This window comes from Monodon monoceros, unplaced genomic scaffold (assembly GCF_005190385.1).
Source record: "Monodon monoceros isolate NGI ecotype Baffin Bay Population unplaced genomic scaffold, NGI_Narwhal_1 Super_Scaffold_15, whole genome shotgun sequence".
Taxonomy (NCBI): Eukaryota; Metazoa; Chordata; class Mammalia; order Artiodactyla; family Monodontidae; genus Monodon; species Monodon monoceros.
Genome location: NW_021703771.1, coordinates 836,097 through 851,362, shown reverse-complemented (window position 1 = coordinate 851,362; position 15,266 = coordinate 836,097). Strand labels below are relative to the sequence as shown.

At 35.2% G+C, this 15,266-nt stretch overlaps 1 protein-coding gene across 1 annotated transcript in view; it reads left to right on the top strand.

The window, feature by feature from the left end:
• Positions 1-15,266, top strand: part of EYS (eyes shut homolog) — a 1,642,163-nt gene that overhangs the window by 1,292,917 nt on the left and 333,980 nt on the right. Inside the window, exon 31 of the mRNA XM_029223300.1 lies at positions 11,354-11,507. Coding sequence (XP_029079133.1) covers positions 11,354-11,507 — 154 coding nt within the window. The remainder of the gene's footprint in view (positions 1-11,353; positions 11,508-15,266) is intronic.

The following is a 15,266-nucleotide window of genomic DNA, read 5'->3' as shown; positions in this document are numbered from 1 at the left end:
ATGGTGAACAACACATTAAATGAAATTAAAAATACTCTAGAAAGGATCAATAGCAGAATAATAGCAGAATAACTGAGGCAGAAGAATGGATAAGTGACCTGGAAGATAAAATAGAGGAAATAACTACTGCAGAGCAGAATAAAGGAAAAAGAATAAAAAGAACTGAGGACAGTCTCAGAGACCTCTGGGACAACATTAAATGCACCAACATTCAAATCATAGGAGTCCCAGAAGAAGAAGAGAAAAAGAAAGGAACTGAGAAAATATTTGAAGAGATTATAGTAGAAAACTTCCCTAATATGGGAAAGGAAATAGTTAATCAAGTCCAGGAAGCACAGAGAGTCCCATACAGCATAAGTCCAAGGAAGAACACGCCAAGACACATATTAATCAAACTATCAAAAATTAAATACAAAGAAAACATATTAAAAGTAGCAAGGGAAAAACAAAAAATAACACACAAGGGAATCCCCATAAGGTTAACAGCTGATCTTTCAGCAGAAACTCTGCAAGCCAGAAAGGACTGGCAGGGCATATTTAAAGTGATGAAGGAGAAAAACCTACAACCAAGATTACTCTACCCAGCAAGGATCTCATTCACATTTGATGGAGAAATTAAAATCTTTACAGACAAGCAAAAACTGAGAGAGTTCAGCACCACCAAACCAGCTTTACAACAAATGCTAAAGGAACGTCTCTAGGCAAGAAACACAAGAGAAGGAAAAGACCTACAATAACAAACCCAAAATAATTAAGAAAATGGGAATAGGAACATACATATTGATAATTACCTTAAATGTAAATGGACTAAATGCTCCTACCAAAAGACACAGACTGGATGAATGAATACAAAAACAGGACCCATATATATGCTGCCTACAAGAGACCCACTTCAGACCTAGGGACACATACAGACTGAAAGTGAGGGGATGGAAAAAGATACTCCATGCAAATGGAAATGAAAAAAACGGTGGAGTAGCAATTGTAATATCAGACAAAATAGACTTTAAAATAAAGACTATTACAAGGGGCAAAGAAGGACACTGCATAATAATCAAGGCATCGAACCAAGAAGAAGATATAGAAATTGTAACTATTTATGCACCCAACATAGGAGCACCTCAATACATAAGGCAAATGCTAACAGCAATAAAAGGGGAAATCGACAGTAACACATTCATAGTAGGGGCTTCAACACCCCACTTTCACCAATGGACAAATCATCCAAAATGAAATTAAATAAAGAAACACAAGCTTTAAATGATACATTAAACAAGATAGACTTAATTGATATTTAGAATACATTCCACCCAAAAACAACAGAATACACATTTTTCTCAAGTGCTCATAGAACATTTTCCAGGATAGATCATATCTTGGGTCACAAATCAAGCCTTCGTAAATTTAAGAAAATTTTAATTGTATCAAGTATCTTTTCCAACCACAACACTATGAGACGAGATATCAACTACAGGAAAAGATCTGTAAAAAATACAAACACATGGAGGCTAAACAATACACTACTTAATAATGAAGTGATCACTGAAGAAATCAAAGAGGAAATAAAAAAATCCCTAGAAACAAATGACAATGAAGACACGATGACCCAAAACCTATGGGATGCAGAAAAAGCAGTTCTAAGAGGGAAGTTTATAGCAATAAAATCCTACCTTAAGAAACAGAAAACATCTCGAATAAACAACCTAACCTTGCACCTAAAGCAACTAGAGAAAGAAGAACAAAAAAACTCCAAAGTTAGCAGAAGGAAAGAAATCATAAAAATCAGATCAGAACTAAATGAAAAAGAAATGAAGGAAACGATAGCAAAGATCAATAAAACTAAAAGCTGGTTCTTTGAGAAGATAAACAAAATAGATAAACCACTAGCCAGACTCATCAAGAAAAAAAGGGAGAAGACCCAAATCAATAGAATTAGAAATGAAAAAGGAGAAGTAACAGCTAACACTGCAGAAATACAAAAGATCATGAGAGATACTACAAGCAACTCTATGCCAATAAAATGGACAACCTGGAAGAAATGGACAAATTCATAGAAATAAACAACCTGCCAAGACAGAATCAGGAAGAAATAGAAAATATGAACAGACCAATCACAAGCACTAAAATTGAAACTGTGATTAAAAATCTTCCAACGAACAAAAGCCCAGGACCAGATGGCTTCACAGGCAAATTTTATCAAATAATTAGAGAAGCAATAACACCTATCTTTTTCAAACTCTTCCAAAATATAGCAGAGGGAGCAACACTCCCAAACTCATTCTACGAGGCCACCATCACCCTGATACCAAAACCAGACAAGGATGTCACAAAGAAAGAACACTACAGGCCAATATCACTGATGAACATAGATGCAAAAATCCTCAACAAAATACTAGCAGACAGAATCCAAGAGCACATTAAAAGGATCATACACCATGATGAAATGGGATTTATTCCATAATGCAAGGATTCTTCAAAATACACAAATCAATCAATGTGATACACCATATTAACAAGTTGAAGGAGAAAAAACATATGATCATCTTAATAGATGCAGAGAAAGCTTTCAAAAAAATAGAACACCCATTTATGATAAAAACCCTCCATAAAGTAGGGATAGAGGGAACTTTTGTCAATATAATAAAGGCCATATATGACAAACCCACAGCAAACATCATCCTCAATGGTGAAAATCTGAAACCACTTCCACTAAGATCAGGAACAAGACAAGGTTACCCACTCTCACCACTCTCATTCAACATAGTTTTGGAAGTTTTAACCACAGCAATCAGAGAAGAAAATGAAATAAAAGGAATCCAAATTGGAAAAGAAGTAAAACTGTCACTATTTGCAGATGACATGATACTATATAGAGAGACTCCTAAAGATGCTAGCAGAAAACTACTAGAGCTAAGCAATGAATTAGGTAGAATAGCAGGATACAAAATTAATGCACAGAAATCTCTCGCATTCCTATACACTAATGATGAAAAATACGAAAGTGAAATTAACAAAACACTCCCATTTACCATTGCAACAAAAAGAATAAAATATCTATGAATAAACCTACCTAAGGAGACAAAAAACCTGTATGCAGAAAATTATAACACACAGATGAAAGAAATTAAAGATGATACAAATAGGTGGAGAGATATACCATGTTCTTGGATTGGAAGAATCAACATTGTGAAAATGACTCTACTACCCAAAGCAATCTACAGATTCAATGCAATCCCTACCAAACTACCACTGGCATTTTTCACAGAACTAGAACAAGAAATTTCACAATTTGTATGGAAACATAAAAGACTCCAAATAGCCAAAGCAATCTTGAGAACGAAAAACGGAGCTGCAGGAATCAGGCTCCCTGACTTCAGACTATACTACAAAGCTACAGTAATCAGGACAATATGGTACTGGCACAAAAACAGAAATACAGATCAATGGAACAGGATAAAAGTTCCAGGGATAAACTTACCTTATCTTTGATAAAGGAGGCAGGAATGTACAGTGGAGAAAGGACAGCCTCTTCAATAAGTGGTGCTGGGAAAACTGGACAGCTATATGTAAAAGTATGAGACTAGAACATTCCCTAACACCATACACAAAAATAAGCTCAAAATGGATTAAAGACCTAAATGTAAAGCCAGAAACTATCAAACTCTTAGAGGAAAACATAAGCAGAACACTGTTTGACATAAATCACAGCAAGATCCTTTTTGACCCACCTCCTAGAGAAATGGAAATAAAAACAAAAATAAACAAATGGGACCTCATGAAACTTAAAAGCTTTTGCACAGCAAAGGAAACCATAAGCAAGACGAAAAGACAACCCTCAGAATGGGAGAAAATATTTTCAAATGAAGCAACTGACAAAGGATTAATCTCCAAACCTTACAAGAAACTCAGGCAGCTCAATAACAAAAAAAAACAAAGAACCCAATCCAAAAATGTGCAGAAGACCTAAACAGACGTTCCTCCAAAGAAGATATACAGATTGCCAACAAACACATGAAAGAATGCTCAACATCATTAATCATTAGAGAAATGAAAATCAAAACTACAATGAGGGCTTACCTGGTGGTGCAGTGGTTGAGAGTCTGCCTGCCAATGCAGGGACACGGGTTTGTGCCCCAGTCTAGGAAGATCCCACATGCTGTGGAGTGGCTAGGCCCATGAGCCATGGCCACTGAGCCTGTGCATTCGGAGCCTGTGTTCCACAATGGTAGAGACCACAATAGTGAGAGGTCTGCGTACAGCAAAAAAAAAAAAAAAAAAACTACAATGAGATATCATCACACACTGGTCAGAATGGCCATCATCAAAAGATCTAGAAACACTAAGTGCTGGAGAGGGTGTGGAGAAAAGGGAGCACTCTTGCACTGCTGGTGGGAATGTGAATTGTTACAGCCACTATGGAGAACAGTATGGAGGTTCCTTACAAAACTACAAATAGAACTACCATATGACCCAGCAATCTCACTACTGGGCATATACCCTAGGAAAACCATAATTCAAAAAGAGTCATATAGTACCAAAATATTCATTGCAGCTCTATTTACAATAGCCAGGACATGGAAGCAGCCTAAGTGTCCATCATCAGATGAATGGATAAAGAAGATGTGGCACATATATACAATGGAATAGTACTCAGCCATAAAAAGAAATGAAACTGAGTTATTTGTAGTGAGGTGGATGGACCTAGAGTCTGTCATACAGAGTGAAGTAAGTCAGAAAGAGAAAGACAAATACCGTATACTAACACATATATATGGAATCTAAGAAAAAAACACAAAAATGTCATGAAGAACCTAGGAGTAAGATGGGAATAAAGACAGAGACCTACTAGAGAATGGACTTGAGGATATGGGGATGGGGAAGGGTAAGCTGTGACAAAGTGAGAGAGTGGCATGGACATATATATACCAAATGTAAAATAGATAGCTAGTGGGAAGCGGCCGCATAGCACAGGTAGAGCAGCTCGGTGCTTTGTGACCACCTAGAGGGATGAGATAGGGAGAGTGGAAGGGAGGGAGACGCAAGAGGGAATAGTTATGGGGGCATATGTAAAGCAATTATACTCCAATAAAGATGTGTATATATATATATATATATATATATATATATAAAATCTGTATTCATCACCATCAATTCTATGAAGAATGATGTTGAGTTTTATTTTAACTCAAAATTATGAATCTCTTCTGATCATTTGTTTATAAATGATGTCAGATCAAACTGTCATTCATGTTTCGGACCCAATTCACGTATTAGATGAAAAATTTTCTCCTTGGAGTTGATTTTGGTTTTATTTGCTCTAATATAATGTGAATCATTTCTCCTGATATACCTCATAATTTCAAAAACTGAAATTAGCTTGTTTTCCTTTGTTAAAGGATACTTTTCAAAAAGGCATATAAAATGAACACATCAGAGGTTTTATTTAAGCTATTAATTGATGAGGGAACTGGTAAGATACTACAACCACTTCAAAGGAGAATACAAGGAGCAAAGTCATACAAAAAGTTTAAGGAATTCTGAAGCAAACTTGCAAAGTGGTGGAAAGCAGTTCTACCTCCATGTACTAACCAATTGCATTTTACCAGACACAGTATGCATTTCTATAGACAAGAATTATTTGAATTATTATTCATTTTCTCAACTTATAAAGTTGCAAAATAGCTCACAGATAAAGAAAGTTGACAAGAAACAATGGGTGAACTAGATTTTTTTCTTTCCTATTTTAAATTCTTTCAGTCTTTTCTGACCCTTTTCTCTGAACCATTCCTGGAGAGCTGAGTGTTGCTCTTATTCCATTCTCTAGAGCCTGATGCCTGGAGGGAGAGATAACCTAGGTTTTCTGACATTCTTGCTGAGATGTTAAAGAAACATTTATCTGAGGTTCAGCAATACCTTTAGTTTCACTCTGGTTTCATTTTCTTTTTTTTTTTTTTAATTGATGTGAATTCTAATACAGAGATAGTTCAAGTTTATCCAGATCCCTGAGTATCTTCAAGACCCTTTCAGGTTTCCATAACACCAAAATTATTTTTTTACTAAAACTAAGACATTTTCCTTTTCACTGTGTTGACAGTTGCACTCATGATACAAAAGTCAGTGGATGAACCTTCTGGCACCTCGGGTCATGGCTGTGGCACCGAATTGTATTCGGTCATTTTGTTCTACTCTGCTATTCACTCAAAGCACAAGCAGACACAAAAATTTTTCTTCATGTTGCAGAAAAACAGATTCACTTTTAAAATTCTCAGTCCTTGTATATACAACTCTTTAATGTTTTTTTTCCAAAGGGAAAGTATACATAAAGCAAGTCTGCTACATACTACACACTAAAGTATAAAAACTGACTTGAGGAAATGCATGTGCATTTTTTTAAGTTGCTGGTTGAAGTAGTACTATGAAAACATGACTTGACAAATGACTAAAACATAACCTATGGTTATTCAGACTTGCATATTTTACAGATTTTTTCTCAAAAATTAACAAAGCAAACCTGTTATTTCAAGTTAGGCAGCTAACAATATTTGTTCACAAAGATAAAACTCAAGCTTTCTAAGAAAAATTAGAATTTTAGAAAATTTACCTCCTCTGTAATGAGCTTCAGAGCTTCCCAATACTTTCTGATGAGTTCAGTAGTAATATCAATGAATGTGCTTTATTAATATATTATATGATAAAATATGTCAACATTTGAAAGATCTCTTTAACCCAGTGAACCAACATTTTTCAAATAGTCAATGCACAATGTTACAAAATCATGCACAGGTAGAATATCCATTCAAAGTGCAAGATAGACCAATGGAATTGTAATGTAACAGAGTATGTAAAGGTCATTAATAGAGTTTCAGATTCCACTTTTCAACTAAACTTTAAGGAACTACCATTTGCCCAATTTGTCTGTATTTAGAAAGGCTTCCATTACAACTACATTCTGTGTGAGTCTAGAGTTCATATATTTCAACCAAAGTGAACAATTCACAACAGATTGAATACAGAAGTAGATATGAGAATCCAGCTGTCTTTTATTAAGCATTACATTAAATATATTTGCAAAAGAATAGAATAACACTACTCCTCTGATTATTTCTTTTTTTTTTGGAAAATATAATACTTTTCACAAAATATGTTTATATTCAGGTAACATGTAATGGATTTTATTATTGTTATTATTATTATTTGTGTGTGTGTGTGTGTGTGTGTGTGTGTGGTATGCGGGCCTCTCACTGTTGTGGCCTCTCCCGTTACGGAGCACAGGCTCCGGACGCACAGGCTCAGTGGCCATGGCTCACAGGCCCAGCCTCTCCGCGGCATGTGGGGTCTTCCTGGACCGGGGCACGAACCCGTGTCCCCTGCATCGGCAGGCGGATTCTCAATCACCACGCCACCAGGGAAGCCCTATTGTTATTTTTAACTAAACTAATTGATAAATATTTGAAAACTTTCTCAGTTTTAAATTCCAATACAATAAGTATCAAAAGATGCAAACCATGTAAACAAAAGCTTTTGGGGGTTTCTTGGTAGATTTTAAGTGTGCTAAAGGGTCCTTAGACCTAAAAGTTTGAGAACTACTAATTTAATATAATTTCCATTTTAAAATCCATGTACACTATGATTTTGCTCTAGTAAAAAGGAAAACTTTCTCTCTATATATTCGTCTATCCAGTTATCAGCCTTCGTATCTATGGAAGTGTTTGCCAAATATTAATGCTAGCCATTTCTTTTTTTAATTAATTAATTTTTTATTGAATATAGTTGATTTACAATGTTGTGTTACTTTCAGGCATACAGCAAATTGATTGACATATATATATGTATATATGTATTATTTTTCAGATTCTTTTCCCTTATACATTATTAAAAATATTGAATATAGTTCCCTGTGCTATACAGTAGGTCCTTGTTATTTTTTTTATATATAGTAGTATTTATATGTTACCCCCAGATTCCTAATTTTTACCCCCCTACCTTTCCCCTTTGGTAACTGAAAGTTTATTTTCTATATCTATGAGTCTGTTTCTGTTTTATAAATTAGTTCATTTGTATCATATTTTTAGACTCCACATATAAGTGATATCATATTATATTTGTCTTTGTCTGGCTTACTTCACTTAGTATGATAATCTCTAGGTCCATCAATGTGGCTGCTACTGAAATTATTTCATTTTTTATAGCTGAGCAATATTCCATTATGTGTGTGCATATATATATATATATATATATATATATATATATATATATATCTCACACCTTTATCCGCTCATCTGTTGATGAACTTTTATGTTGTGTTCATGTCTTGGTTATTGTAAATAGTGTTGTGGTGAACATTGGGGCACATGTATCTTTTCGAATTATGGCTTTCTCCAGATATATGTTCAGGAATGGGATTGCAGGATCACATGGTAACTCTTTTAGTTTTGTAAGGAAACTCCATACTGTGCTCCATAGTGGCAATACCAATTTACCTTCCCACCATCAGTATAGGAGGGTTCCCTTTTCTCCACACTCTCTCCAATTGCTGGTCATTTCTGAGGGTTGTAATTTCAGCTTTTAGTGCACTTTCACAGGTATTTTTTATATTGCTTGAGTAAAAAAACAACAAAATCATTATCTTAAATGTATATATTCACAAAAATAAATAAAAGTAAAGAGTAGAGAAAGGGGATATGAAAAATTTTAAAATATATATTCCACAAATATCTGAGAATTCAGTAAATGCATCATGAGAATTATTTGCTTTGATGATTTTGGATCAATTGGAAATCAAAAGAGAAAAAATAAAAATTGACCCTGTATTAATTTCCTATTGCTGCTGCAGCAAATTACCATAAACTTAGTGGTTTAAAACAACAGAAACCAGAAGTATAAAATGTATCTTATACAACTAAAATCAGGTTGTTAGCAGGACTGGGTACTTCCAGAGGCTCCAGAGGAGAAGCTATTCCTTGCCTCTTCCAGCCTCTTTCTGGCGGCTGCTGGCATTTCTTGGCTTGTGACTGCATCACTCCAATCTCTGCTTCTATACTCACATAACTTGTCCTCTTCCACTGTCAAATTTCCCTCTGCCTCTCTCTTAAAAAGACACGCGACTAATTTTATGACCCAACCAGATACTCCAGGATAATCTCCCTATCTCAAGATCTTTAATTTAACATCTGCAAAGTCTCCCTTGCCATATAAGGTTAATATTCGCAGGTTCCAACAATTAGGACATGAATATCTTTCAGAGCCATTATTCAACCTGCTACAACCCCTTACTTCACATCATACACAAAAGTCAATTCTCAGGAGAGTGTAGCTCTTAAATAAAGATTACTGAAGATAATGTAAGAGAATAACTTTGTGACTTTGAGGCAGGCAAAGATATCTTAAAGATGATACAGAAAGTACTAATCATAACCACAAAGGAAACAACTGGTAAATTTACCCATACTAAAATTTAGAACATATGTTCACCAAAATTGACCCCTAAGGGCTTCCCTGGTGGCGCAGTGGTTGAGAGTCAGCCTGCCAATGCAGGGGACACGGGTTCGTGCCCCAGTCTGGGAAGATCCCACATGCCGCGGAGCAGCTGGGCCCAAGGGCTATGGCCACTGAGCCTGCGCGTCCGGAGCCTGTGCTCCACAACGGGAGAGGCCACAACAGTGAGAGGCCCGCATACCGCAAATTGACCCCTAAGAGAATGGCCAGACGCTCTACAGGATTGGAGAAGATATTTTCAATATATGTAGTTGACAAAGAGCTTGTTTGTATGTTCTTTTATGTGTATGCATATATATGTATATAAATATTACATATATACATAGATATAACTCTATAATCAATAAGGAAAAAGCAAACAAGCAGACAAAAATAAGAGAAAGACACACAAACCGACACTTCACAAAATAGGATATCAAAATAGCCACTAAACATGAGAGTATACTCAACTTCTCTAATATGAGGAAAACAAAATTAAAGCCAGAATAATAAACACAGAATAGTTAAAATCTACAAGGTGATCAAACCAATTAATGGAAAAAAAAAAAAAAAAAGGATCAGCTGACATTCATATATTGTTGGTAAGGAGTTAAAACATCATTTCAGAAAATTGGTAGTAGCTACTAAATTAATCATAGTCATATTCTGTGACAGAACAATTTAACTCCTGGTACATACAAAACAGAAATGCATGCACTTCAACACCAAAGACACATACGAGATTGTCATAGCAGCATTATTCATAAAAACCAAAAACAGGGTGGGTGGATTTCCATCTATAGAAGAAAAAATAACTGAATTGTGAATATTCATTTAATAGAATATTATAAAGCAGTAGAAATGTAGGGTGAATGCTATCTCACATACATAATATTGAGCAAAAGCAAATAGACGCTAAAGAACATAGAAGTATGATCCCACTAATATAAAAATGAAAATCAAGCAAAACTATTGCTATAGTTAAACATCAGGATCTCAGTTCCATTTGGTGGAGGGAAGAGGAGAGCACTGATCAATAGGAATTCTGACAATGCAGAAAATTTTCTTTTTCTTAAGTTGGTGGTGTTTGTGTGAGCGGGTTCACTTCGTGAGAATTCACTAAGCTATATGCTTAAAATTTGTGTGATTTTCTGTGTGAGTGATACTTAAATTACGAATGTTAAGAAAGAGAGAAATCTATGTACCTACAAGGACAGATATCTAAAACTTATTGTTAAGTGAAAAGACAAGTGAGCAAAGCTATTTATTATATTATTTGTTTTAAAAATAAAATTAGGGCTATGCAAATATTTGCATGTTTATAAATCATAGTAAAGAATACCTCAAAGGGGGATGAAGGATGGGCTGGCAGAAAGGGGAATGTTTCTCTTGTTTTTCTTTATATATTTCTTTACCATTTCAATTTTTATGAGACATATTAAAATTAAAATATAAATAATTAATAATTATAAATCAAGTTATCAATACTCAGTAGGTGCCAGGCACCTTTCATTTATTATCTTATTTTATTATCACAGTAATTCTAACAATTAGTTGCTCTCATTATCCCATTAGAACCTATTGGAAAACTGAGGTTGAAAATAGTTAAAGTCATAGTTATTAAGAAACAAAGTCAGAAGTTAAAATCTCATGTCAAATTAATGCTGTTAATACTATGCCATCCTCAACCTGTGGAAAATAATGTATATTTCTAGTACAGTACCTTTTACATTGAATAATTATCTAATAACACTCCTATCATCTCACTGAATGATTACTCCTTGAGAACTAAGATTGTATTTGTTAAATGAATGATTGTTATTGAATAAAATGTAAATCTACATTAATCGCTAATTTAATGTAACATTTGTTCTTAAAGGTAATGAGAAGAATTTTGGACAACAGTTTCTTCATTTATTTCTTGTGGAAGGAAAGCCCACAGTTAAATACGGATGTGGAAGTTCTCAAAATATCTTGACTCTTTCTGCTAATTACAGCATTAACAAAAATGCATTCATCCCTATAACAATACGGTAAGTACCCCACAGTAGTTCCTTTAACTATAGTGCTGAGCCTTATTTTTTAAATGTTTTTTACATGTGTAATAGCCACCTAAATACAGAAAGAAAGAAAAAAAAGGTCTCTCTGAAAATTGTTTTCCCTATCTTTTTTTTTCATTTTAGTGAAATAAACTACAAATTTGATACCATCCAGTATCAGTCAAATTGTAGACAAAATGAATCAATTTCTCTGAAAATATCTTGAAGCAAATAAATAGATTAAAGAATTGGGTGGTTCAGGTGAAATTAAGATCTAGTTCAATTGTTCAACAAAATATCTATTGAGTGAAAAGAGCATCACTCTTAGGAAATGGAGGTGGGGAAACATCATTAGCACAGAACAGAAAAAAGAAAATTCAGTAGAAAAAAATCGCATATTAAATGGAAATGTCTTTCTGGAGCATATAAAATTTTGGAAGGCAGTCTTGAAATTAATTCATGCTTCAGAATTAGGAAATTCCAAAAAGAGAAATGGCTAAATATGATGATCACATCCCAAAGGCACTACTGAACAAAGTTTACATGTAGCAACCAAGAATATAAAATTGCTCATCAGTATAGCAATGTAGTGATAACGTTCTCCAAAGTTACTCTTTGTCAGTTAAAAATAACGTTTTGTGTCTGACTTTATGTATTAGATGACATTTGGATAAGTTGGTCTGATCATCTGGAATCCTGGCTAACCTATGAAGGTTATATAAATCGAATAATCTTTCCCAGGGCCTGAATCAATCTGAAAATAAAATCAAAGAAATTGACACCAATCTGAAAATAGAAACTATGTACAGGCAGGAACAGTATTTTACTCATCTTTAATGTACTTAGCAGAGCATCTGACAGATTCTCATAAATGTCTGAATGAATAAAGAAATGAGAGTGTCTGGGCTGGGAAATTCAGCTGGTTATGACAAGAAGGCAATGAAATTACCCTAAGGTAATGAAATTGTTATTCATAAATTAGGCTTACCCTTTTGGAACACTGAGTTATGTACAGAAAAAAAGCAAACTTTGAGAGCAATGGACTTAACTCCAATTTCAATCATTTCTCTTACAAAGGCTTGCTGTTGATCACAGAAAAGGAGCCAGATGAGAAGGTGAATAACTTAAAACCAATTTAAAAGGCATTTCTTGATAACCTCATCATTTTAAACAATGTCATCATTTTATACAAACAGTCTATTACATATGAAGTAATTTCTATTTTTGGTCAAACTTTCTTGAAGGACTGATTTCATGTTTTGCCTTTAACTAATGAGGACCTAGTCAGGCAGTCCTCAAACAAACCCCTCAAATCCTTAGGTAGCCTCAAGTTGAAAGCATCCTGAAAAAAATTACTGACACTTTTATTAAAACTGAAAACAAAGGACTTTGGATTAATGTTATCCAAAATTTAGAAAGTGAAATACAGCCATCTTTACTGATGCAAAAATGTAAATCTGATTTGTCTTGTCAGCAATATCCTACAAGACCTCAGGATGACAATAGTTTGCATTAAAGGCTGACCCTAGAACTATATTATATATTATACATTATATTATACATTACATATTATATTACTTAAATTATTTAAATTTACATAATTTTAAAACAGTCTATATATTTAAATTTATATAATTTTAAAACATTATATAAATTTAAATAATTTAGTTAAAATAAATTAACTAAAAATTAATTTTAGAAAAGTTGAGTGCCCACCTGCTCTCTCAATATTTCTTAATTTTTGTTTTTCATTTTTCTTTCTGTTTCTTTTGGGTTTTTTTCTCTGTTTTTAATTTTATTTATTCATGTAACAAATGCTTTTTTTTTTTTTTTTTTGTAGTACTACACTAAGCTCCTGGAATTCAATGTTAAGCCAAAACAGACAAAATCCTAATTCTTATTTAAAGTTTGGTGAAGCAGATTGACAAATAGTCACACTAAGGAGGAAATATCAATAATTAAAATTCAAGATGTGTGGGAAATTTTTAAAAAATGGTGCAAGGAAAACAAATTACAAAGTAACCTAGCCTAGGATAGTCAAAGGAAGCTCTCTGAAAAATGGGTAGAGGTGGTGAACTAGGTAAAAACAAATAAGCAGAAACAGTCAAAGCAGTGGTGTAGGAGTTCCAGGCAGTGAAAAGAGTATGAGAAAAGAGCCTTTGGTGGAAAGAGCCACAGTATATTAAGGGATCCAATAGACTAACTGTATGGAACAGAGGAGCAGAGGAGGATGACTGAGTACAGGAAAATGAAGACGGAGGGTCCACCAGATGGCAAAAACTGTAGGGCCCTATAACTGTGTTAAAGACTGATTTAAGGGGGCCACTTAGATGTCTGTTATATGTCCAAATAAGACATATGGTGGCTAAGACTAGGCTGGTGTCATACAGAAATTGACAGATTAAAAAAATAATTAGGGTTGGTGGCCAAGATGGCAGAGTGGGAAAACTCTGAGCTCACCTCCTCCCATGAGCACAGAAAAATTCAACTAATTACAAAACAACTATTGATCAGAAAGACCAAAAGACTAGCAGAAAAGATCTTCTACAGCTAAAGATTTGAAGCACCACAAGGAAATGGGTAGGAGGTGCTGAGTCACGATATAGTCAACACCCATTCCCATGTGTGGGTGGCCCACAAACAGGAGGATAGTTACAATTGTAGAGGTTTTCCCCAAGGAACAAGGGGTCTGAGCCCCACATCAGGCTCCCCAGCCCAGGAGTCCTGCACCAGGAAGGTGAGCCATAGGAACATTTAGCTTTGAAGACCAGCAAGGCTTGCATATAAGAGAGCCAGAGAGCTGTGGAAGATTGACTCCATTCTTAAAGGTGCAAACAAAATCTCACACACTCCAAGACCCAGGGCAGAAGAAGTGATTTGAGACAAGCCTGGGTCAGACCCACCTGATGATCTTGGAGAGCTTCCTGGAGAGTCAGGAGGAGACTGATTCTCACCCTGGGGATATAGACACTGATGGCAGCCATATTAGGGAGCTTGTTCTATCACAAGGACACTGATGCTGGCAAGTATCATTTTGGAATCCTCTCTCTAGCTTATTAGTGCCAGGACCCAAACTGGCCCACCAGCCTGCTGGCACCAATACTAGGATGCTTCAGGCCAAGGAGCTGGCCTGGCAGGGACACAGACCCACCCACAAACAGGCTGGCTGCCTTAGACCTGCTGAGCCTAACCTTTCCAGGACTCAACCCCATGCACCAGCAGGCCAACACCAGCTCTGGGACACCATGGGTCCCTAAGTCAGTTGCCCTGGGATCTGACCCTACCCCCCAGGGGGCTGACACAAGCTATGGGACACCCCAAACACCACAGTCAGTCATGTCAGGAACCAGCCTCTCACATCAGCAAGCTGACACCAGCTCTGAAAGAAGTAACAAACAACACCACAAATATACAAAGGATTATAAGAGAGTACTATGAACAGTTATACACCAAACAAATGGACAGCTTAGAAGAAATGAATAAATTCCCAGAAACAAACAATCTCCCACAGTTGAATCAGGAAGAAATAAAAAATATGAACAGACCAATTACTAGTAATTAAATTTAATCAATAATAAAATACCTCCCAAAAAACGAGAGTCCAGGACTAGATAGCTTCACAGGTAAATTCTGCCAAACATTTAAAGAAGGTTTAATGCCAATCCTCAACTTCTTCCAAAAAATTGAAGAAGGAAGAATGTTTCCAAACTCATTATGCAAGGCCAGCATCACTCTGATACCAAAATCAGACAA